Genomic DNA, 23,291 nt, shown 5'->3' with positions numbered 1-23,291 from the left:
GCTATTGCAAGAGGCAGGCAGGACTGAGAAGGCTCTGCTCACTCTTGAGTTGGAGAAAGCTGTGGAGTCTAAATTTTTTCCTGTTTTTTTGCTTAAAATGTACTCAGAAGCATTTTTTTATATGTTATTACACTATTCCATGTTATTCCATAAGCTATTACTTAGACATATTTCCATATGTCTAGGTAGACGTTTAAACGATTGTTTGCTGTTCTACCAAGTGACTATGTCACGGTTTATTTAACCACTATCCACCTTATTCCTAGATATTCATTACAATTTTTTGCCTTCAGAAATAAAACTAATTATTATTTTTCTTGAAAAATTGTATATATTATTTCCTCCATAGCATAAAATCTCTTGGTACATAACTGGCAGTGTTTTAAAGTCGTAAACAAACCCAGATTGCCATTTTTGTAACTATTTCTCTTGCAGCTTTCCTAAAACTTGCTCTGGAGAGCCAAAAGAGTCTGTCTCATTCCTGGAACTAGTGAATCTCCTATCTCCATAATACAAAAAGCTGAAAGTTCCTTCTTCTCATTTCAGGTGGGATGCATATTCTTCATTCTGGGTGCTTGTTGCTTCTCAGTAATGGGAGGAAAGTGACAATAATTATGGCCGTGGACAGAGAAGGTTTGTGAAGCATAAACTTAAACCCTGATTGTACTGTTCTGTGTGAGCCTGGGACTGGTAAAATGGCTGCTTTGTGTCCTCTCCCGCCTCTATAGGGAATGCATACAAACCTCTGGACAGTCTGTAACTTAAAGCTGAAAATGCTAGACCTTAAAAAATAAGAAGAGAAAAGAAAGAAAGAGAAAATATCAGCTCAGATAATAACTCAGAATCAGTTGTTTATTATTTTACACCTGAAGATAAATATCTATGGCAGTTCCATCTATTATTCTCTCTGTGGTACTTTTAAATACAATAATAGGAGCAAGGATATACCATTTAAAGAGAACCGTAGGTGTTAGGCATTTTGCTAGAAACCTTGTGAACTCTCTCTTAATCCCCACAGCAGATCTGCAAGGTAGGCATTATTCACCCTTCAAATGGGAAAATAGGCCCAGAGAGATGACAGCACTTGCCGAGGCCTCGGAGCTAAATCTGCTCCGACTCCAAAACTTAAAGCCTAATAGCTCACCCTTTCATGACTTATTTTGAGCCACTCTTGTGGTACAGAATTTATCAATGAGTATTAGGCTACATCCATCCAAATATAGTCATGCAATAAATATCATTTTCAAAGGCTTTGTAAGATTCTTGCTGAAGACAGAAAACAACAACAAAAAAAGACATTGGTCCCTGCCTTTGGACTTAAAGTCCAGCTGGGGAAATGAAACATGAGATGTAAAGCAAGAACATTAGATTGAAATGGTCATGTCTGTCAACACTCCAAGGGGGAGATAATTAAGTACCACAGTCCAGAGAGAAAGAGGGAGAGAGGAAACGAGAGAGAGGGAGAGAAAGAGAGGTCTCCATGAGGCATTAAGATTACTCCAAGGAAAAGTGTTGTTGGAGTTCCCATCGTGGAGCCGTGGAAACGAATCCGACTAGGAACCATGAGGTTGCGGGCTCGATCCCTGGCCTCGCTCCATGGGTTAAGGATCCGGCATTGCCATGAGCTGTGGCGTAGGTCGCAGAGGCAGCTCGGATCCCATGTTGCTGTGGCTGTGGCTGTGGCATAGGCCGGCAGCTGTAGCTCCGATGAGACCCCTAGCCTGGTTCGGCCCTAAAAAGACAAAAAGACAAAAAGACAAAAAAGAAAGAAAGAGAGAAAGAAAGAAAGAAAAGTGTTATACACATGCACCCATATCATGAGTGCCAAAAGGGTAAAACTTCTCTTTAGGACGTTTCTAAAGCCTTTAAGTAGGTAAGAACTATATAAAACATCTTGAATACAGAATCATTCAATATTTGGATCTCTCAAAAGAATCTGTGTGTGTGTGTGTCTATATCTATACACACACACACGCACACACACATATATGACAGGCATTTTGCTGTAGAAATTGGCAAAACATGGTAAATCAACTGTACTTTAAAAATTAAATTAAAAAAAAATTTCTGGGTCTCTCTTTTTTTTTGGCCATGCCCAAATCATGTGGAAGTTCCCAGGCCAGGGATCAAACCTGAGCCACAGCTATGACAATGCCAAATCCTTAACCTCTAGGCCATCAGGGAACTCCTGGGTCTCTTTAATTTTACATCTGCAAGTTATATAGAGTTCTTATGGCATATCAGTGATGGGAAAGACCTTTTTTCCCTTTTTATTCCTTGAGATAATAGAACAATGTTTCTCAAAGTATGGTTTATTGACTATCGGCAACAGAAATTCCCTCGGAACTTGGTTACACATGCAGATTCCTGAGCCCCATCCCAAACCAATGGAAATAGAATTTCCAGGGGTTGAGCCTGAAAATCTGCACTTTAAATAAGTATCCTTAGGTGATTCTTATGCTCATTATGTTTGACAACCACTGACGCAGGGGAAGACTTGGTTGATCATATTTATTGATAGATTTGTAAATTAGTAGTAGCTCCTTTTTAAATTTTTTTAAAATTTATTTTTGCTTTTTAGGGCCATGCCTACAGCATATGGAGGTTCCCAGGTTAGGGGTCTAATTGGAGCTGTAGCTTCTGGCCTATACCGCAGCCACAGCAACCCCAGATCCTTAACCCACAAAGCAAGGTCAGGGCTACTAGTCCTCATGGCTACTAGTTGAGTTCATTAACCACTGAGCCATGACAGGAACTCCCAGTAATAGATCCTTTTTTAATCAAGCACTTACTATATGTTTGGCACACACTCCCACTTAGTCTGTAAAACAAATTTTGTAGGAATTGCAGTATCCTTTGTAGTTGTGGCATCCTTTCAGCTCCAGGATGCAGGTTCAATCCCTGGCCTGGCACAGTGGGTTAAAGGATCTGGTGTTGCCCAGCTTTGGCTTAGGTTGCAACTGTGGCTTGCATCTGATCCCTGACCAGGGAACCCCCTATGCCACGGGGTGGCCAAAAAACAAAAAACAAAACAAAACAAAACTTTGTAGATAAATATCACAATCTCCACTTTACAGAAAAGGAAACTGAGGCTCAAAGAGGATTAAAATTTTGCCCCAGGTAACGTGGGTAGAAAGAGCTAGCCAAACCAGTTCTGGGCTTGCCTTCAGTGTCTATCCTTTTCCCACAATTGCCTTGGGATTGAGTGCCTAGCATATGCCATAAAATTTCAGTCCAAACCTTTCAATATCGTCCAGTGGTACCCTTGCCATGGATAGCTAAGATAGCTAAGATTCAGAGATATTAAATATATATCTCAAAATTGCCTTCTGTCAGTTGGAATCGAGCTTCTTATTCTGGTATGACTCAATTTTACTTCCTCCTGACAGTTCCTAAAAACTTTTTCAGTTCTGACCCTGGGGGCTTCCTTTCCTTGGTGTTATGTATCCCAACTCTTTTCATCTAGTTTGGAATAGCAGACCCTACATCGAAGTCTAGGCTTCCTTTCTAATGATTGCCACACCTCTTCCTGACACAGGAATGGAGATCTAGTCTGAATCCAGAGGGAAATGTCAGTTGCTTGAAAAACCTTCTGCTGATCTTGTGATGGCAAAGAGAAAAAGACAACTTAAGCAGGGAAACCCCTCCTGGGAAAGGGGACTTGCGTGATTCCACAGGAGATCTTATTCTGGAGTAGGCATGCTTATCTTATACATCATGTTCAGGGAGTCTCATATGCCCTGGGGCATATCCAAGCCGATAAAGGAACAGAGGGCTGTTTTCATTGGTGAATCTCCCTGGCTTGCCTTAAACCTCTCATAGGGTAAAAGAAGACAATACTCTCTTTCAAGATGCAACGACAAAGCACAATTCAGTAATATATAGCTAGAACTGTATAAATGTCCATACCCTTTCACCCAGTAAAACCCTCCTGGGAATCTTCCTGGGAAATAATGCAAAAGAGGAAAACAGGCAACAACATAACAAAAAGTGTCTGTCACAGTGAAAAACCTGAAACAATCCAAATACGCAAGAAGAGGGAATGGATGAGTAACAGGGGCATAGCAGTAAAATGCTACTGTTAAAAGAAGTAAATATGGCTAGTATATAACTACAAAAGCCGTCTTTATCTTTTTTTTTTTTTTTTTGGCCGTGGCCTGCAGTGACTTAATGCAAGATCTCAGTTCCCAGACCAGGGATTGAACCTGGGCTGCAGCCATGAAAGTGCCAAATCCTAACCACTAGACCACCAGGGGATTCCCCCCCAGGCCTTCTTTAATATAAAATAAAAAGAGGGAGTTCCCATCATGGCACAGTGGAAACAAATCCGACTAGGAACCATGAGGTTGCGGGTCAATCCCAGGCCTTGCTCAGTGGGTTAAGGATCCAGCGCTGCAGTGAGCTGTGGTGTAGGTCGCAGATGCGGCTCGGATATGGCCTTGCTGTGGCTCTGGCGTAGGGTGGCAGCTACAGCTCTGATTAGACCCCTAGCCTGGGAACTTCCATTTAGGTGTGGACCTAAAACAAAAGACAAAAGCCAAAAAAAAAGGAAAAGAAAAGGAAGTATCAGAAGGCAAAATTGTGTTGAGCTAGGATAAAGGCTTTGGAGTCAGATGAACCTGTGTTATTAGCTGTATGAACGAATACAAGTCAATTAACCTGAGTCTCAGTTTCCTCATCTATAAAATAGACATAGAACTATCCATCTTTTCAAGGTTGTTGTAAGAATTAAAGATGATATAAACTAAAATGGATAACATTTGGATTAACCCTGCATAAAGATGGAGGGGAATGCTAAGAAATAATCATAAGTTTTATGTCAAGATAAGGACTATTGAAAATTTTACTTGAATTGAATTATTTGTATGATATTTTAAATGTAATACTATTTTTCCCCTTTATTCCTCCACACCCTTAAAAAAATGTCACACTCCCTATGCAGGGGGTATCTGTGCATGTCATTGGAAACTTACTTGTGGATCACTAAGCCTTTTTTTTTTTTTTTGGCCACCCTAAGCCTGCAGAGAAGTTCCTGGACCAGGGGTTGAACCTGAAGTGACCCTAGCCACAGCAGTGACAATGTCAGTTCCTTAAACTACTGAGCCACCAGGGAACTCTTATTTTGAGAAAGTCTCTAGGTCAGTGCTTCTGAAATCAATTCTAGGACAATGACAGACACCCTAAACACTGACACCCAGGGAGGGGCTGCTTTCCAAGCACTTAGAGATCTACGTGAAGCTTGTTGGGTAGTGGTCCCTCTCTCCTCTACAGTTTGGGGATGGGGAATGTTTTCATGACCAGGATGCCTTCCATCCACCTCTGTTTCAGAATCCTAACCTTCACCTCGCTTAAACCACCTCTCTGCAGAGCTTGATTCCTGAGAAACAGGTTAGGGAGAAGGATGATATGACATATTTTCTTTTGGCAAACCTAGATTAAGCATATTCTTTACGTCAGGCATTATGTTTGGCACATATGGATAAATACATATTAAACCAGTTGGAATATGTTTGGTAACTTAGTCTTCAGAATCTTCCAGAAAGCTTCTACCAAGATAATATAGACACAGAAAAGGGTATTGGTAGGTTTCCAGCTCTCCATCTTTCTCCATCCAGGATCAGCCCAGAAAGATAAAAAAAAATGTGTCCAGTCTCTTTTTTTTCTTTTCTCATTTCATTCAAGTATAGTTGATTTACAATGTTTCTTCAATTTCTGCTGTACAGCAAAGCAACCCAAGCACACACAGTTCTCTGTGCTCTATAGTAGGGCCCCATTGCCCATCCATTCCAAATATAGTAGTTTGCATCCAAAAACCCCAAACGGCCCATTGTATTCCAAGGTCTTAACCAAGAATAAGTTCCACCAAAATGTCAGGCAACACAGAAAAAAGGATCAAAAAACATTTAGACTTGGAAAAGCCTTGCCAATCCTCTAATCTTACTGATGAGAAATAAATTGTGGCAAAATAATGTTTAGGGCTTCTTTGGAAATGCTTTGGGTAAGTTACTCTAAAAAATGTCTGGAAACGTTCTTCTACTTGGCAATAAAATAAAGATGATCTCTGTTTGGGGTTATACTAAATTTTTTTAATTGACTGCTTTTCCCTCCCATGCTTTGCATCCTAACAGTCAGAAATGCCACTAATAAAATATTCAGCATTGGAATGATACTTGATGTATAATTAAATAGAATGTCTTTAGCAATTCAGTTTTATAGACCTTTAATCTGCAAGTTAATAAACCTTTATGTAGAGAATCTCATGAACAAAACCAAAATATCCTTGTAAATACATAATTTTCCTTGGAAAATTACATAATCTTGAATGTCATTACTGTAGGTAGGAAAGAAAACATGTATTAAGACTCTTATGTGCCAGGCAAGGTATTACTAACTGCTTTACACATGATGTCATTTCATCTTCCCAACCTTGTGAAGAGGTATTAGCTCCACTATACAGATGAAGTAACCAAGGCTTCAAGAAGTTAAGGGATTTGCTTAAGATCACAAAGGGAGTTAACATCGTGGCTGGGACCAGAACTCAGGTCAGATTCCAACTCCCAAGGTTTTCCCTAAATTTTTACAGGTTTGCATTTCCAAAGCACGTTCTCTTCCTTTGGCTCATTCAATCTGCTCAACAACACAAGGTGTTACGCACAATCATAGGATTCTCCTCTGCCCTTTTTCTTCTTTCTAGGGCTGCACGTGCAGATATGGAAGTTCCCAGCCTCGGGGTCAAATTGGAGGCACAACTGCCAGCCACAGCTGTAGCCACAGCGACACCAGATCTGAGCCACATCTTTAACCTTGCGGCAGCGCCAGATCCTTAACCACTGAGGACGGCCAGGGATCGAACCTGCATCCTCATGGATACTGCTGGGTTCTCAACCTCCTGAGCACAATGGGAGCTTCGTAGGAGTTTCCTTTTTTAAATGTCACCGAGCCAGGATTAGAACCTAGGCTTGCAACAGTCATCATCCTGTCAGTTATCCTTTACTGAATGCTTTCTTTCTGCAAGGCTCTGTGCTAAGCATTTCTTAATACTTTTTTCTCCATTTCCATCCTCATAATAACCTTATGAAGTGGTCATAATTATTATCCCACTTGATGGATGAGAAAACCAAGACTCAGAGGGGCCAATGACTTGCCCAAGATTATACAGTAGCAAGTTAAGACTAGAACTCGGGTTTCTTATAATGCTAACACAATTGATAAAAGCATTTACTGAACACTGATCAAGTGTCAGATACTGTTATTTTTTTTTTAAGATTTTTTACATCTACATACTTTGAGATTTATAATTGACATTGCACTTTTTTTTCTTTCCTTTCTTTTTAGGGTGGCGCCTGTGGTGTGCCATAGTTCCCAGGCTAGGGTTCAAATTGGAGCTGCAGCTGCCAGCCTACACCACAGCCACAGCCACAGCCACACCGGATCCAAGCCATGTCTATGACCTACACTGCAGTTTGCCAATGCCAAATCCTTAACCCATTGAGTGAGGCCAGGGATCCACCCTGCATCTTCATGGATACTAGTTGGGCTCTTAACCCGCTGAGCCACAATGGAAACTCTGCATTGCTCTTTTTAATGCTCACAAGAATCCTATGAAGAAGGTATGATTATTCCCATTTTACAGATGAGGAACTAAGACTTAGAGAAAATAAGTAGTGTCTCCAAGGACATACAAATGAGAAGGGGTAGAGCTAGGATTTGAACACAGGTCTCTTTGGCTCTAATCCTATTTCCTTAACCCTGAGGCTTTTCTTTTCTACCCAAAGTGTGGTCCTCAGATCAGCAGCACTGGCATCACCCGGGAGTTTGTCATAAGTGTGGGATCCTAAGCCCCACCCCAGACCTACTGAATCAGAAGTGTATTTTAACAAGATACCCACATGATTCTTGTGCATATTAAAGCTTGAGAAGCACTGCTCTGCAACAATACCAGCAACATACAGAATAAGCAGAGAAGGGAGCAAGATTGTCTAGGGACAGCAATTCTCAAGCAAGTTCCCTGGGAAATCAGTTTTTTGGGTTTTTTTGTTTGTTTGTTTTTGTTTTTTTGTCTTTTTGTCTTTTTGCCTTTTCTAGGGCCACTCTCGCGGCATATGGAGGTTCCCAGGCTAGGGGTCGAATTGGAGCTGTAGCCACCGGCCTACACCACAGCCACAGCAACGCGGGATCCTAGCCGTGTCTGCAACCTACACCCCAGCTCACCACAACGCTGGATCCTTTAACCCACTGAGCAAGGCCAGGGACCAAACCCACAACCTCATGGTTCCTAGTCGGATTCGTTAACCACCTCGCCACGATGGGAACTTGCAGAAAATCAGTTTTGAGCTGGAAAAAGCTATATTCTGCTGCTCAACTTGATAAAGATAGTCTTTTCCCAATTCATAGATAAAATTAAGTTAATGGATTATATTTCCTCATCTTCCATAATTTTTTCCTCTTGTCTTTGAGGTTAAATATCACTTGCCAGCTTGTAACTTTGTTTTTTATTTATTTATTTATTTAATTTTCCCACTGTACAGCAAGGGGATCAAGTTATCCTTACATGTATACATTACAATTACATTTTTTTCCCCCACCCTTTGTTCTGTTGCAACATGAGTATCTAGACGTAGTTCTCAATACCTGTTTGTAACTTTGGAAGGGACAACAATTGAACAGTAGTAAAGAACTACCTATGGAAAACTCAGAAATGTTGTTTACTTGTTTGTCATATTTTCTTCTTTAACTTGTGGGCTTTTAAATTCTTGGATTTGTGTTTGCGATTTTATGTTGCGTAATGAAAAATAGTCATACTTTCTCTTTGTAACTTGTTCCAGAATTAAATGTTAAAGTCTTTTCCACAAAAAGCACCTGAATTCTCACCCATATGAACATGAGGATCAAGGCTTCAGAGTCTTTCTAGAAGTCATCTAACCAAGAGCACCTTGCCATAGAGAAGTAAAGTTAGAAAGAGTAACATACTCAGGGAAATCTACTCAATCGTTTGTGATAACCTATCTGGGGAAAACAGAATGAATATGTATACCTGATTCACTGCTGTACACTTGCAACTAATAAATCATTGTAAGTCAGCTATACTCCAATAATTTTTTGAATTTTTATTTTATTTTATTTTTGCTTATTTTATTTTATTTTGCTTTTTAGGGCATATGGAAGTTCCTAGGCTAGGGGTTGAATCACAGCTACAGCTGCCAGCCTATGCCACACTACAACAATGTGGGATCCGAGCAGTGTTTGCAACCTACACCACAGCTCATAGCAACACCAGATCCTTAACCCACTGAGCAAGGCCAGGGATCGAACGCGCATCCTCATGGATTCCAGCCGGGTTCGTTAACTGCTGAGCCACAAGGGGAACTCCCGATAATTTTTTTTTTTAAAGAGTAACCCATTTCTCACCTATTCCTCTTCCTCCAAAGAGGATCAACATTAATAGATACCAATGTAATCTACTGATTCTTTCTGGATAGAAATATGAGTGGTTTTTATGTTCTCTTTTGTGTTTTTCTGAATATTCAAAAATATCCACAGTGACCATTCATTCATCCAACGAATATCTAATGAACACTTACTAAGTGTCACTAAGTGACAGGCACTGTTTTAGGTGCTGGAGACACAGCAATGAACAAGCCAGGCAAAAAAATCTCTCTTCTGGATTGGTGGTTGCCAGAGGCTGGGACCAGGGTGACATTGGGGGTAGGGGCAAAATGGATGAAGGGCGTCAAAAGGTGCAAACTTCCAGTTATAAAATAAGTCATGGGATCCAATGTACAGCATGGTGACTAGAAGTAATAACACTGTATCACCTATTTGAAAGTTGCTAAGAGAGTAAATTTTTTCTTTTTTCTTTTGCCACACCTGAACTATGTGGAAGTTTCTAGGCCAGGGTTGGAACCCACGGCACAACAGTGACCAGAGCCACTGAATACGCCTGACCCTTAACTACTGTACCACAAGGGAACTCTGAGAATAAATCTTGAAATATTTCGCTACAAGAAAAAAATTATTTATGTATGTTAACTAGTCTTACCATGGAAATGTTGCAATATATACAAATACTGGATCATTAAGTTGTATCACTTGAAATTAATATAATGTTGTATGCCAAGTGTACCTTAATAAAAACCCAAATCTTCGTTCCGATGTCAGTATTTTTAGGCCTTGCCTCTTGGCTGGTCTGATTCCTTAAAGAAGACATTGCAGGTTTCCTCTCTGGAGAGTCAAGTCTGGTGGCCAGAGATCTAAGAACTGAATGGAGGAGGAGGAGGGCTGGGAATCTTCGTATTCATTATCCATTAGTTCATCTCCCTTTTTAGGCAAAGACCTCTAATTCAGCCCTCTCTAGAAAACACATTCTTCATTCTTATATTGGGGGTGGGTAGGGGGGACAGTTGAAGAAGGGGGAAATGACTTGAGAATCTAACTGCTTCCTTTTTTTTTTTTTTTGTCTTTGTGTCTTTTCTAGGGCCCCACCTGCAGCATATGGAGGTTCCCAGGCTGGGGGTCTAATCGGAGCTATAGCCGCCAGCCTAGGCCAGTGCCACAGCAATGCGGGATCTGAATGGCATCTGCAACCTACACCACAGCTCACGGCAACACCAGATCCTTAACCCACTGAGTGAGGCCAGGGATCGAACCTGCAACCTCATGGCTCCTAGTCAGATTCGTTAACCACTGCGCCATAACGGAAACTCCGCATATTTTTTTAAAATTTTAAATGATTTTTATTTTTTCCATTATAGCTGGTTTACAGTGTTCTATTAATTTTCTACTGTACAGCAAAGTGACCCAGTCATACATACATGTATACATTCTTTTTCTCACATTATCCTCCATCATGCTCCATCATAAATGACTAGATATAGTTCCCAATGCTATATAGCAGCAGCAGGATGTCATTGCTTATCCATTCCAAAGGCAATAGTTTGCATCTATTTACCCCAGATTCCCAGTCCATCCCACTCCCTCCCCCTTCTCCCTTGGCCACCACAAGTCTGTTCTCCAAGCCTATGAGTTTCTTTTCTGTGGAAAGGTTTATTTGTTCCATATACTAGATTCCAAATAAAAGTGATATGTGTATCATGTTTTAGATTCCATATGTGAGTGATATCGTATGGTATTTATCTTTCTCTTTCTGACTTTTTTCACTTAGAATGATAATCTCTAGGTCCATTCATGTTGCTGCAAATGGAATTATTTCATTCTTTTTATGGCTGAGTAATAATCCATTGTATGTGTGCATGCGTGGTGTGTGTGTGTGTGTGTGTGCATATATATCATATCTTCTTTATCCACTGATCTGTCAATGGACATTTAGGTTGCTTCCGTGTCTTGGCTATTGTGAATAGCACTGCTATGAACACAGAGGTGCATCTATTCTTTTGAATTACAGTTTTGTCAGGACATATGCCCAGGAGTGGGATTGCTGGATCCTATTCAATTCTATTTTTAGTTTTTTGAGGAACTTCCATACTATTTTCCATAATGACTACACCAACTGACATCCTTGCATACTTTTGCACTATTTGAATTTTATAATGCTGTCCTATATTACTTATTTCAGAAATAAATATAGAGACCTAGGAGTTCCCATTGTGGCTCGGAGGTAAAGAACCAGACTAGTAACCATGAGGAAGCCAGTTTGATCCCTGGCCTCGCTCAGTGGGTTGAGGATCTGGCGTTGCTGTGAGCTGTGGTGTAGGTCACAGATGGGGCTTGGATCCCACGTTGCTAAGGCTGTGGTGTAGGCCAGCAGCTGCGGCTCCAATTTGACCCCTAGCCTGGGAACTTCCAAATGCCCTGGGTGCAGCCCTAAAAAGACCAAAAAAAGAAAAAGAAAAGAATGAATGAATAGTTTTTAAAAGGATGAGCTCCATGCCCTTACCTGACAGAATGCCATTCCTGATTACTTCCACCCATCCAGGTTTCACTCCTTTTTCAATATATTAATTTCCAATTCCTTTTCTGGATAACTCTAGCCCAAGTACTTTCTCATCTGATCTCCTTCGCTAGAAATTACTGTGTGTGGCAAATCATCACACTTTGGTGTTTTGTGGGTTTGTTTTTGTTTTTTTTGTCTATTTAGGGCTGCACCTGCAGCCTATGGAAGTTTCCAGGCTAGGGCTGGCCTATACTGCAGCTCAAAGCAACATCGGATCCTTAACCCACTGAGCGAGGCCAGGGATTGAACCTGAATCCACATGAATACTAGCCAGGTTCTTAACCTGCTGATCCACAACAGGAACTCCCATCACATATTGTATTGTTACAGCATATCTTTTGTTTTCTTTTTTAAAAATGACTTATTTTTTTGGAGTTCCTGTCGTGGCGCAGCAGAAACAAATCTGACTAGGAACCATGAGGTTGAGGGTTCGATCCCTGGCCTTGCTCAGTGGGTTAAGGATTCAGTGTTGCCATGAGCTGTGGGGTAGGTTGCAGACACAGCTCGGATCCTGTGTTGCTGTGGCTGTGGTGTAGGCTGGCAGCTGTAGCTCCGATTAGACCCCTAGCCTAGGAACCTCCATATGCGGCGAGTGAGGCCCTAAAAAGCAAAAAAAAAAAAAAAAAAAAAAAGAAGAAGAAGAAGAAAAGAAAGAAAGAAAAAGATTTTATTTTTTTCCATTATAGTTGGTTTATGGCGTTCTGTCAATTTCTACTGTATAGCAAAGTGAAAAAATACAGAACACATCACGAATTTGCGTGTCATCTTGCACAGGGGCCATGATAATTTTCTCTGTATTGTTCCAATTTTAGTATATGTGCTGCAGAAGCAAGCACCGAATCTTCTTTTAAAAAGTAGTATCAGTCATCTTGTATAGTATTTTCTTTTCTTTTTTTGTCTTTTGTCTTTTTAGGGTTGCACTCATGGCACATGGCGGTTCCCAGGCTAGGGGTCTAACTGGAGTTGTGTCTGCCGGCCTACACCACAGCTCACAGCAACTCGGGATCCTTAACCCACTGAGTGAGGCCAGGGTTTCGTTTCCTCTGCGCCATGATGGCAACTCCTTGTATCGTATTAAACATTTAATTTTGCGTTTTCATTTCTGTTTCACTGAGCCTTCTAGGTGTTGCATGGGGGTCTTACAAAGATGGGGAGTAGCCAGTAGAGAATATGTGAGCAAACAAAAGGGAAGGAGAACATGAAAAGGAATTTGAAGTTCCCTTTAGGGGCAGCCTTCACAGGCGTTTACCAAGAGGACATTCATGTGAGCAAGTGACCTCTTTTTATAAAGTCCTAAAAGCCCCTGGACAGGTACAGCCTTTATGTTTTATACTGAATTAACCCACTTATCACAACACACTTAGCTAAGAGCACTTGCACTCAAGGATTGAGAGGTTGGGAGACAGCGTGAACACTGTGAAACAAAACTGAAAATTTTAGAGCTAAAAGGGCATAAAGGTCAACTGGCCCAAACCCTTCCTTTTTTTTTTTTTTTTTTGGCTTTTGGGGCTGCACCTGCGGCATATGGAGAGTCCCAGACTAGGTGTCAAATCGAAGATGTAGTTGCTTGGCTTACACCACGGCCACAGCAACTTGGGATCGGAGCCGCGTCTGTGACCTACACCACAGCTCATGGCAACACTGGATCCTTAACCCACTGAGCAAGGCCAGGGATTGAACCCACGTCTCAATGGATACTAGTCAGGTTCATTAACCATTAACCACTGAACCACGACGGGGTCTCCTAAAACCCTTACTTCTTAAGTCTCAACTCAAGGCATTGGGAGACTCCAGAGTCAAACTCAAGTCTCCTCTTGTATTCAGCTAAGGAACTACACTATCCACCTTGTCAGAAAAGAGGCCTGGCCTTGGTGTAAGACAGGGGGCGAGGGTCTTTCTACAGAAAGACAGGAGGGCTCTGTACCTGGGGAAGAGGAGAAGCAAAGCGGCAGGTGGAAAAAGAGGTGATTATCAAGTTTTGTTTCCTTTGTAATTAGTTCCAGGGCTCCATGGCAGTCGTGTCACTAGAAGTCTTTCCATATCAGCAGAAGCCAAGTTAAGAATCTCGTTTGGAAGGCTGCTAACCTCAACTTCCCCTTACACAGATCGCTCTATTTCAAGAAAAGAATGAAATTCAGTTTATAGCTTTATAACAACCCTTCCACACACCCCCTTTTCCACACCTGGAGAAGGAAAGTCGGAAAAGGAAGATGCAATGCAAACATGAAGGGTTCCCTGTTTCGATGGTATTTTTAGCCAGCTCCCCAGTATCTACTACATCGGAAAGCAAGAGCCATTTAGGGTAGCCATGGAGACAGTACTGGCCTCGATCTTGTTTCCTTCCTTTTCTTTGCTATTAAAATTTTTTTGCTCTGATTTCAGTTAAGTCACCCCAGTCACTTCTGCTCGCGTCTGGATTCCTCAGCTGCTCTCTCTTCTCACCGACACTTCTGTAGCGAGTAGGAACGTGTTGTTAAATCAGTGTATGAGCTCTGGGCGAGAACGGGTGAGAACTATAACCAAAAGGGAATTAGTCGCATCCACAAGTTCCCAGGTTTTGGCGCTCAGCCTCAGCCCAGACTACAAGTCCCAGGAGACCCCGCAGTGACGGGGTGCTCGTGTGATCCTTCCCTCACTCTTCTGGGTGGTGGAGATAAAGGTTCCGTTCGCGGTGCACTGCGGGTTGGTTTGTTTTCAACGGCGGTGACGGAGGTTGGGAGCCCGGCCGACTGCAGGCGGGGGCGTCAGGAGGCGGATTCCTCCTGCCTAAAGAACTGGGGGGCGGGAGGACAGGAACCGGGCCAGAGGGCCGGGGACCGAGCCGGGAAGACAGAGCAGGCTGAGGCGATGGAGGGCGACGGGATGCCTTGGGGGAGCGAGCCGGTCTCGGGTCCCGGTCCCGGAGGCGGCGGAATGATCCGCGAGCTGTGCCGGGGCTTCGGCCGCTACCGCCGCTACCTGGGACGCCTGCGGCAGAACCTGCGCGAAACCCAGAAGTTCTTCCGCGACATCAAGGGCTCCCATAACCATAGCTGTCCCTCCTCCCCCACGGAAGGCGGCGGGGCCGAGCGCGGCCCTACCGGCGATGTCGCCGAGATCGGGCTGCAGGCGGGTAAGGAGAGTAGCTGTGAGGGAGACGGGAATGGAGAGGCAAAGTGGAGGGTGGGCCGCCCCCTGCCCCTGCAAAACAACCCGGGAAGAGGCGGAAAGTGGAAGAAGAGGCGGAAAGTGGAAGAAGGTCCGCGTGGCCGGGCCCCCGGGCCTGGGCGGGAGAGATCCGAGATGCTGTGGGAGGGCATCCCTCGGGGTGGGGGAGGGGAGGGGCGCCAGGGACTCAGCCAGAGGCGAGGCGCGCCCGAAGGCAGGAGTTCCAGGAGCAGGATCTGGGGGACCAGGCTGTGCGCGGGCAGGAGCGCGGAGGACCCCAGTTTGGAGAGGGCAGAGGTTAAGCCTAGAACTGGGGAAAGTTGCTCTGAGTTGGGGGATGAGCATTCGTGGTCAGAGTCCCACTTTAGGGATGGCAGAATGGAGGGATGAAGGAGGGGCGGTAGGCAGCGAGCCCCAGGAGGCCAGGGAACTGTAGTGGGTGTGTGTGTGTGTGTGTGTTTGCTTGATGATGTGAAATTCATTTACATCAGTTATGAGGCAACTCTATGAAGAAGTAAGGAATGTCCTCCTAAGTAGGGCTGGGGTCTCTAAAGGAAAGGATATCTCATGGGTGTCAAGGAATTGCCAGAGATGTGGCTGGTGCTTATGTTGAAGAAGTTCGGGCAAGGATCGTTTTTTGGTCCTGAGACCTGACGTGATTCTCTCTGGGATGTGATAGAGGGCCTAAAACATTTAAGATCGTGCAAGGTCTTTGCCCTTTCCTAATTTCTTGCTTCCTCTTAAACTGCTGTTGGTGGGGAACTGGAGGGTTTGTTAACTACTTGGTCTCATTAGGAAATAATTTAGGTTGGATGGGGAAGGGGCTGGCATCATGTAGACAGATACCCTGAGACAGTATAGTAAAGAAGTCAGTGGGTTTCATTGAGTGATTCTCCAAGACTAAAGTATCAAAATTAAATTAAAATGAAAAAATATCTCAGTCTTTATCTTATCCCACAGATTGTGTAGGTCTAGTGGGTAGGTCCTAAGAATCTAAATGCAAGCCATCCATAGGGATGCCGATGCAAATGGGCCACAAGCACATTTTCAGAAACACTAATTTAGATACCAGCAGCAGATTTGAACTTGGGGCTCAGGATGCAGTGAATTGTTAAACTCTTCAGAGTTTGTGTGTAGGACCCTGTATTCCTAAAGTTGCATGTTTAATAGCCTAAATTTGTCTGAGACTTCAGAAATACTGATAAAGGTAAGTAAGGTTCTGATTGATGTCATTGCATGTAGTTGGCTTGGATGTAAATAAAAAAGCTTTTATTTTACTTCATGGGATAAAAAGGAGGGGGCTGGGGCGTGACTAGCTTTTCTGCAGTTGTGGTTTTTGCCGTCTTCTGCCCAGAGATTTGCTGTTCCTAAAATGGACTCAGAGAGGGGACTGATTTCTGTGAAGCTATCAAAAAACAACTGGTGAGAAGGGCTTCTGTTTTCAGAGATGAGCCCCAGAATGTGTACTTTCACCTTCTCCTTCAGCAGTGCTTTCCCAGCAGCTCTCTCTGCTCACAAGTTTTTCTTATAGCTTATCTGAAAAAGCCCTCTACTGCTGTAATTTTATAACAACTATTTATTTTGAATTACTGCCGAAAAAATATCAGTGAGGACGTTCACCACAGAAAGGTGGCGGTTTTCAAGGCACAGTGATTGGCTCTTGTTTTTATTCGCTAAAAGCTGACTTAAATACAAATGCACCTTTGTATTTTGCCTCATTGGCTTTTCTAGTTGACTGCATCATGAACTAATCTTTGCGTATTTAACCCTCTCTACCCTCTGGAGTCTGTCCATCTGAAATAGAAACTGCAGAGGGTACAGATGACAAGTGTGGGAGCCATTTGATTTTGTCTCATAAAATGCCTCCATTCTTTCAGTGTGGAGAGCTTTACCTTTGTAGGTGAAAAGGAGCATCAGGAAAAATGAGTGAGGTGGCACTTACCATGTCTATTTTGGTGAAGCCATTTGCCCAGTTGTTTAGGGGATTGTGTTAGAAAGTAGAAACCACTCCTTGAAAGACAACTAACTCTTGTTCTCTCCCATTACAGACTATCTTTGCAAGGTCACGTTCATTCAGAGACTCTTTCAACTTCTGTGAATGTTGCTTTCCGATAATAGGAACTCGAAACGTTAAGTGATGGAACACTCCATTCTTAACTTCACAAACCTCTAGAAGGTTTTAGTCTTCATTTCAGAATGAAATTGTCTTCTAGATTGGATATAGGAGACTATTAGAGCAGTTGAAGATCATGGATTAACTCCAAAATTTTTATTATTTCACTTTTAACCACAAAAGAGGTGGGAAGAACCCACCCAAATAATGCTTCCTTCTTCATCTTGACATCTTCCATCTTCACGTGCCCCCCAGTGAATTCAAAGAGGATATATAATATACACAATGTTTTAGAAGTTAAAAACTAGGTGGATTGGAACTCTAAAATGAGAGTAGCTTGGCCTGAACGGGGAAAACTGAATTATAAGTGAAATTTCCTTGATTCGGTTCCTCCTTTTCTTCTCAAATCATTGGCCTTCTTTTCACTTAGCTGTAGGGGATGAGAGCCCCTCCATCTGTTGATTTTCCTCTGTCAGGACTAATGAGATAAAGAATTTGAGCCCTTCTGAAGTCAGGCAGAATGGAATATTACAGGGAGTTCCTGTCATGGTGCAGTGGTTAAGGAATCCAACTAGGAACCCTGAGGTTGCAGGTTCAATCCCTGCCTTTGCTCAGTGGATTAAGGATCCGGCATTGCCGTGAGCTGGGTGTAGTTCAAAGACGTGGCTCAGATCCCGCGTTGCTGTGGCTCTGGCATAGGCCGGTGGCTACAGCTCCCATTCGACCCCTAGCCTGGGAACCTCCATGTGCCGCAGAAGCGGCCCTAGAAAAGGCAAAAAGACAAAAAAAAAAAAGGAGTATTACAAAGTAGCAGAGGAAAAAGTACTTTTCTTATGTTATGAGCTGGTAGAGTTCCAAGCTGTTGAAGTCTGTCTTAAATGTCCTAAACCTCTCATTTTTTAAGAAATTGGAATGACTCACATGTGTGTGGGATGCTCTGGTCTGTGCTGCGTTCCTTCATGCCAGGTTCCACACCTTACTAACTAAGTGACCTTGGGCAAGTCACAGCTGTGCTGTGCCATGGTTTCCTCATCTGGAAGTGGGGGTTATGGTAACAGTACTTGCCTCTAGGGTTGTTGCAAGTTAACATACGTGAACAGTGCCTGGTAAAGCGCTGGGTAAGTATTAGATATTATTACTCAGTAAACGTCTGAGTACCTGGTATGGGGGGATAAAGAGTCAGATAAAAACATTGGACTTGGGGAGTTCCCTGGTGGCCTAGCAGTTAAGGATCCAGTGCTGTCACTGCTGTGGTTCAGGTTACTGCTATAGCACAGGTTCGATCCCTGGCCTGGGAACGTCTGCATGCCATGCACATGGCCAGAGAAAAATTGGTCTTGGCCGATTAGTGGAGTTAGTGGAGATCAGTCTTCCCCTTCTATACTTTTCTTCTAAGAAAGGAAAAGAATTATAATTATCATTACAGTACACCTATTTGTTTATGTTGGAAGAGATGAAAGGGACTAGGGAGATCTGAACGTAGCCTTTTAAAAAGGTGCAATCTAATCTCAACCACACACACACACACACACACACATATGCAACATATGAAGCAGAAAAGTTGCAAAAACCTAAGGTTAGATTATAGGCATTTTATGTGAGTTACAGTTCTTGGGTTTTTTTTGGTTTGTTTGTTTTTTTTGTCTTTATAGGGCCGCACCCGTGGCATATGGAGATTCCCAGGCTAGGGGTCTAATCAGAGCTACAGCTGCTGGCCTACGCCACATCCATAGCAACGTCAGATCCAAGCCACATCTGCGACCTACACCATAGCTCATGGCAACGCTGGATCCTTAACCCACTGAGTGAGGCCAGGGATCGCAACTGCAACCTCATGGTTCCTAGTTGGATTTGTTTCCACTGCGCCATGATGGGGATTCCCAATTCTTGGGTTTTTATAGCTCTTTGCCTTTAGTTCACTAACAGCTTAGCTTCTCCAACATTCTTCACCTTCTTTTGGTCGCACCTAGTATAAACTGGTTGCCAGAATTATAAGGGAGAAAAAAAGCACATTTTTCTTGGACTGTCATAAAGAAATTGGTATGGGAAATACAGTTTAAGTGGCAGAGTGACATCTGGGCACGGATGGAAGGTTGGGAGGGAGGAGATTCTTTACAGCCTGGTTTCTTGTAGCTGCCGTCTTCATGGGGCTGAGAGGTGGAGGGAGGTTGGTTGTGGGGCAAAATAGCCAGAGGCTGGGTTGGGTATGCTTTCTAGTAGTTTGCCATGATCTATTTAGAAGAACTGCCTCAGCATCAGCTTAGAAGCGATGGTGCTGTAGTTGTGGTTCTGATTTATTACTTTTATTGCCTTAGATGAACAAAACCTCATTTCCCCAAGTATATCTAAAGCTTTCACTTTCTTTCAATTTTTTTCCAGTGTGGAAGCAGCATATAGTAGTGAACAGCAAGCATAAGCATTTGAATCAGATGCATGTTCCTCTTCTTGGTCAGCCTTTTATTAACTGAGACTTGGGGCAAGTTATTTAACCTGTTGGAGTCTTGGTTTCTTCATGTGTAAAATGAGAGTGATATAAAATACCACATACTGGAGTTCCCATCATGACACAGCGGAAACGAATCTGAATAGGAACCATGAGGTTGTGGGTTCCATCCCTGGCCTTGATCAGTGGGTTAAGGATCCGATGTTGCTGTGAGCTCGGATCTGGCATTGCGTGGCTGTGGTGTAGGCCAGCAGCTGTAACTCCAATTAGACCCCTAGCCTGGGAACCTCTATATGCCGCAGGTGCAGACCTAAAAAGAAAGACGAAAAAAAAAATACCACATATTATTTGAGTACATCTATTTGAAATGCCTAGAATTGGCAAATTCATAAAGTCAGAAAGTAGAGTAGTGATGGCCAGGGGATGGGGAGAGAAGAAAATGAGGAATAATTGCTAATGGATATGGGATTTCTTCCTGAGGAATAAAAACGCTCTGGAATTAGGTAGTGGTCATAGTCGTACAACTTTGTGAATATACTAGAAACCACTAAATTGTACAGCTTAAAAGGGTGAGTTAGGTGATACATGAATTATATCTAAATAAATAAAATGGGAGTGATAATGCCTACCTCACAAAGTTGTGACATTTAGAGATGATATACATTAAAGCACTTAGCACAAGCATGCAGTTAGTACTAAACATATATGACATTTAAATGTGTTTTGCGCGCGCGCGCGTGTGTGTGTGTGTGTGTGTACCTGGTGAACATTAGATTAGGAAGTTGGAATGCGGGGGCTGTGGGAAGAATAAGAGGAACAGAAAGATGGAATGAGGTTTAAAACAATTGTGAGTTGAAGTCAGAGTTAGGTCCAAGGCTCTAAGCTCCCAATCCAGTTCTGCTTCTGTGACTCCTCCCCTGTTCTCTCCTGACCTGCCCGTGGGAATATAAAATACACCCTGGCAATGGAGAGATTTTTGTTATAAGTGAGTCATAACTCAGGCTCTGAGGCTTGCCATGGAACCATAATTTACTTGAGTGGGAGACTTTTATCGGACTGAGTGCGTATAATGTGACACTACCTACTCAAGGCTCTTATTCCAGTTTCCAGGCCCTGACATTCAGGGCATTGGGCCCTTCTTTGCTGCTCTTGCAACCCCAGGCTCCCTGGGAGGAACTGTGGGAGGGATGGTCTCTCCAAAAGCAGTGGCCTTTTGCACCCGTTTACCTTCCTTATCTTCCTTTCCTAGGATAATCTGTTTCCCATGGCACAGGGCAGCGGCTATTAAAAAGGCTTGGATAATTACTGCCTGCTTTTTTTTTAAAAAAAAGACATTATTACCTTTAAGATTATTACCATTTGTAAGATTATCATTTATAATATAGTAGTCTTGAAAGTCATTACTAATACGGCTAGTTCTTCAGCCTTGGAAGTAGTATTTGAAGAAAGTGTGGATTTAAATAAAAGTCTGATCTGGTCTTTAAATTTTGTTTTGCTCTGTGTACTTTCCCAGCAGCTCCATTTGTTTCTCTGTGCTTCTCTGTCTCAGTAGGTTAAGGGAACAAAGATTTTTCCTGCAATAAATGCACTTCTCAGGAGTTCCCGTTGTGGCTCAGCGGGCTATAAACCTGACCAGTATTTGTCAGGATGTGGCTTCAATCCCTGGCCTCGCTCGGTGGGTTAAGGATCTGGCGTTGCCGTGAGCTGTGGTGTAGGTCACAGATGCAGCTTGGACCCTGAGTTGCTGTGGCTGTGGCATAGGGATTCGACCCCTAGCCTCGGAACCTCCATATGCCACAGGTTCAGCCCTAAAAAGCAAAAGAACAAAAAACAAAAAACCCCAACACTTCTCAAAAACAATCTTTTGAAAACAGTACCTCAAAAATATGTTACTAAAGTAAAAGGGAATATAAATTTCACCTTAAACCTATTGCTGAATTCCTATAGGCTTTGGACATCTGTAGATCATGCTTTTATTTATTTGTATGATAGCTATGAATAGATTTGTCTTATCTCGCTTACTAGATCATGAACTCCTAAGGGTAAAGACTGTCTTCTACTCATCTTTATCTTCCTGGCAAGCCTACCGTAGTGCTTTGTGCAAATAGGCAAATAAGTCTCTGTTAAACCATTTCCATGGCTGGTAGATATTGGAATGATGTTTTTTTTCCCCTTTGGAAGGACATTTTTTTCCCCCATGAAAGATACGGGATTTTGTAGGTTTGCCCACATTTTTCTTGTCTGGGTCCCTCAAAGAAAGAGCCATGGTAAGCATTTGATAGATGACTGATTAGGCCGGAGTTGTCAATATCCCAAAGAATGATTTTCATGTTCCAGAGAATGAGTTGTATGCAATACCAGAGCTTCATCATGGTCTGGGAAGTAAATCCTCCATATTCATTTTCTCAGCAAGTCTTTATTAATGCCTGATTCTGTGCTGGGTACAAGACACACAATGGTGAGACATTGTGCAACTAATTTGTATTATTAATTCTAAGTTGATGTTATGGGGAAAAAAAGGATTGATGGTTCATCATGTTCCCTCTAGAGGATTTCCTTACATATTGGCTACCCGCTTAGCCATCAGTCTTTGAGAGCATGAGGATAAGACACAGGAGAAGTTCTAATACCATTTATGGTATTGACAAAAGCAGGAGTTGCGATGCCTTACTAACTTTCTGCAAGTACAGGAAGATTAGCCCCAGCCTATCTTTGATGGAATAACTAAGTTGTCTTGTTTGTGTGGTTCAAAAGCACATTCCTGAAGATCGTTGTTAGCGAGTCTTTCATCTTCATGTCTTTCTCAGAGGTTACTCACAGGAAAGTCAGTATGAAGGGTGGGTGTGGGCTTTTTCCCTAACAGTTTTAAGGCCTAAGTTGAATTTGCTCTTTACTTCTTGTAGGAAAATAGTTCACCTCTAGGGGTGGTGAGTTTTGCTTCCTATATGGTCCAGGGAATCCAAATGGTATTCATTCGTACAAGAGCGTAGAGTCCCTGTGAAAGATGCAGCTTTTCTTTCTTGACTCTCAGAGGTCTGACTGGGGTCCCCTGTAGGATTTTCAGTCTAGGAATAGGCCATCTCATGCTTGAAAATTGATTCCATGGAGTTGCCATCGTGGCTCAGTGGTTAACGAATCCAACTAGGAACCATGAGGTTGTGGGTTTGATCCCTGGCCTCACTCAGTGGGTTAAGGATCCAGCGTTGCCGTGAGCTGTAGTGTAGGTCACAGACATGGCTTGGATCCTGTGTCACTGTGGCTCTGGTGTAGGCCGGCAGCTGCAGCTCTAATTCGACCCCTAGTCTGGGAACCTCCATGTGCTGCCGGAGTGGCCATGAAAAGACAACACACACACACACACACAAACAGAAGGAAAAGAAAATTGATTCCATTCTTTGCCCAATGGGGAGTCTGGTAATCTTGGGGATCCTGGAACTTGACCCTGTTACAGAGGAGAGCAGATGTAGCAGTGGTTGACATGTGTGCCCCATCGCTTACAGCTATAAATCAGCCTAAGAAAGTCTCCTTATATATAATACTCCTCCAAAGTCCAAACCAAAACTATGCAGGGAAGTTGGTCAGCGAGTGCATGGGGTCTCCTTAGTATCCCCCGTGGTCCCTTGGCCGAAGTGCCCATC

The 23,291-nt window shown here is 42.9% G+C and overlaps 1 protein-coding gene and 1 non-coding gene across 3 annotated transcripts in view; one reads left to right on the top strand and one right to left on the bottom strand.

Annotated features, from left to right (window-relative positions):
• Positions 1 to 12,680: 12,680 nt before the first annotated feature.
• On the bottom strand, positions 12,681 to 12,786 carry LOC125112318 (U6 spliceosomal RNA). Its single transcript, XR_007131111.1, has one exon. It is a non-coding gene; the product is annotated as a U6 spliceosomal RNA (small nuclear RNA).
• A 1,818-nt stretch (positions 12,787 to 14,604) lies between these two features.
• Positions 14,605 to 23,291, top strand: part of DSTYK (dual serine/threonine and tyrosine protein kinase) — a 59,218-nt gene continuing 50,531 nt past the window's right edge. Inside the window, exon 1 of one of the 2 annotated variants that reach the window (XM_047752187.1) lies at positions 14,605 to 15,062. In XM_047752187.1, coding sequence (XP_047608143.1) covers positions 14,798 to 15,062 — 265 coding nt within the window. In that variant the 5' untranslated portion in view covers positions 14,605 to 14,797. The remainder of the gene's footprint in view (positions 15,063 to 23,291) is intronic. The other variant, XM_047752186.1, reaches the window with a different exon arrangement.

Source organism: Phacochoerus africanus, chromosome 11 (genome assembly GCF_016906955.1).
Source record: "Phacochoerus africanus isolate WHEZ1 chromosome 11, ROS_Pafr_v1, whole genome shotgun sequence".
Classification (NCBI taxonomy): domain Eukaryota; kingdom Metazoa; phylum Chordata; class Mammalia; order Artiodactyla; family Suidae; genus Phacochoerus; species Phacochoerus africanus.
The sequence above is the reverse complement of the archived record's forward strand: the minus strand, read 5'-3'. Positions and strand labels throughout refer to the sequence as shown.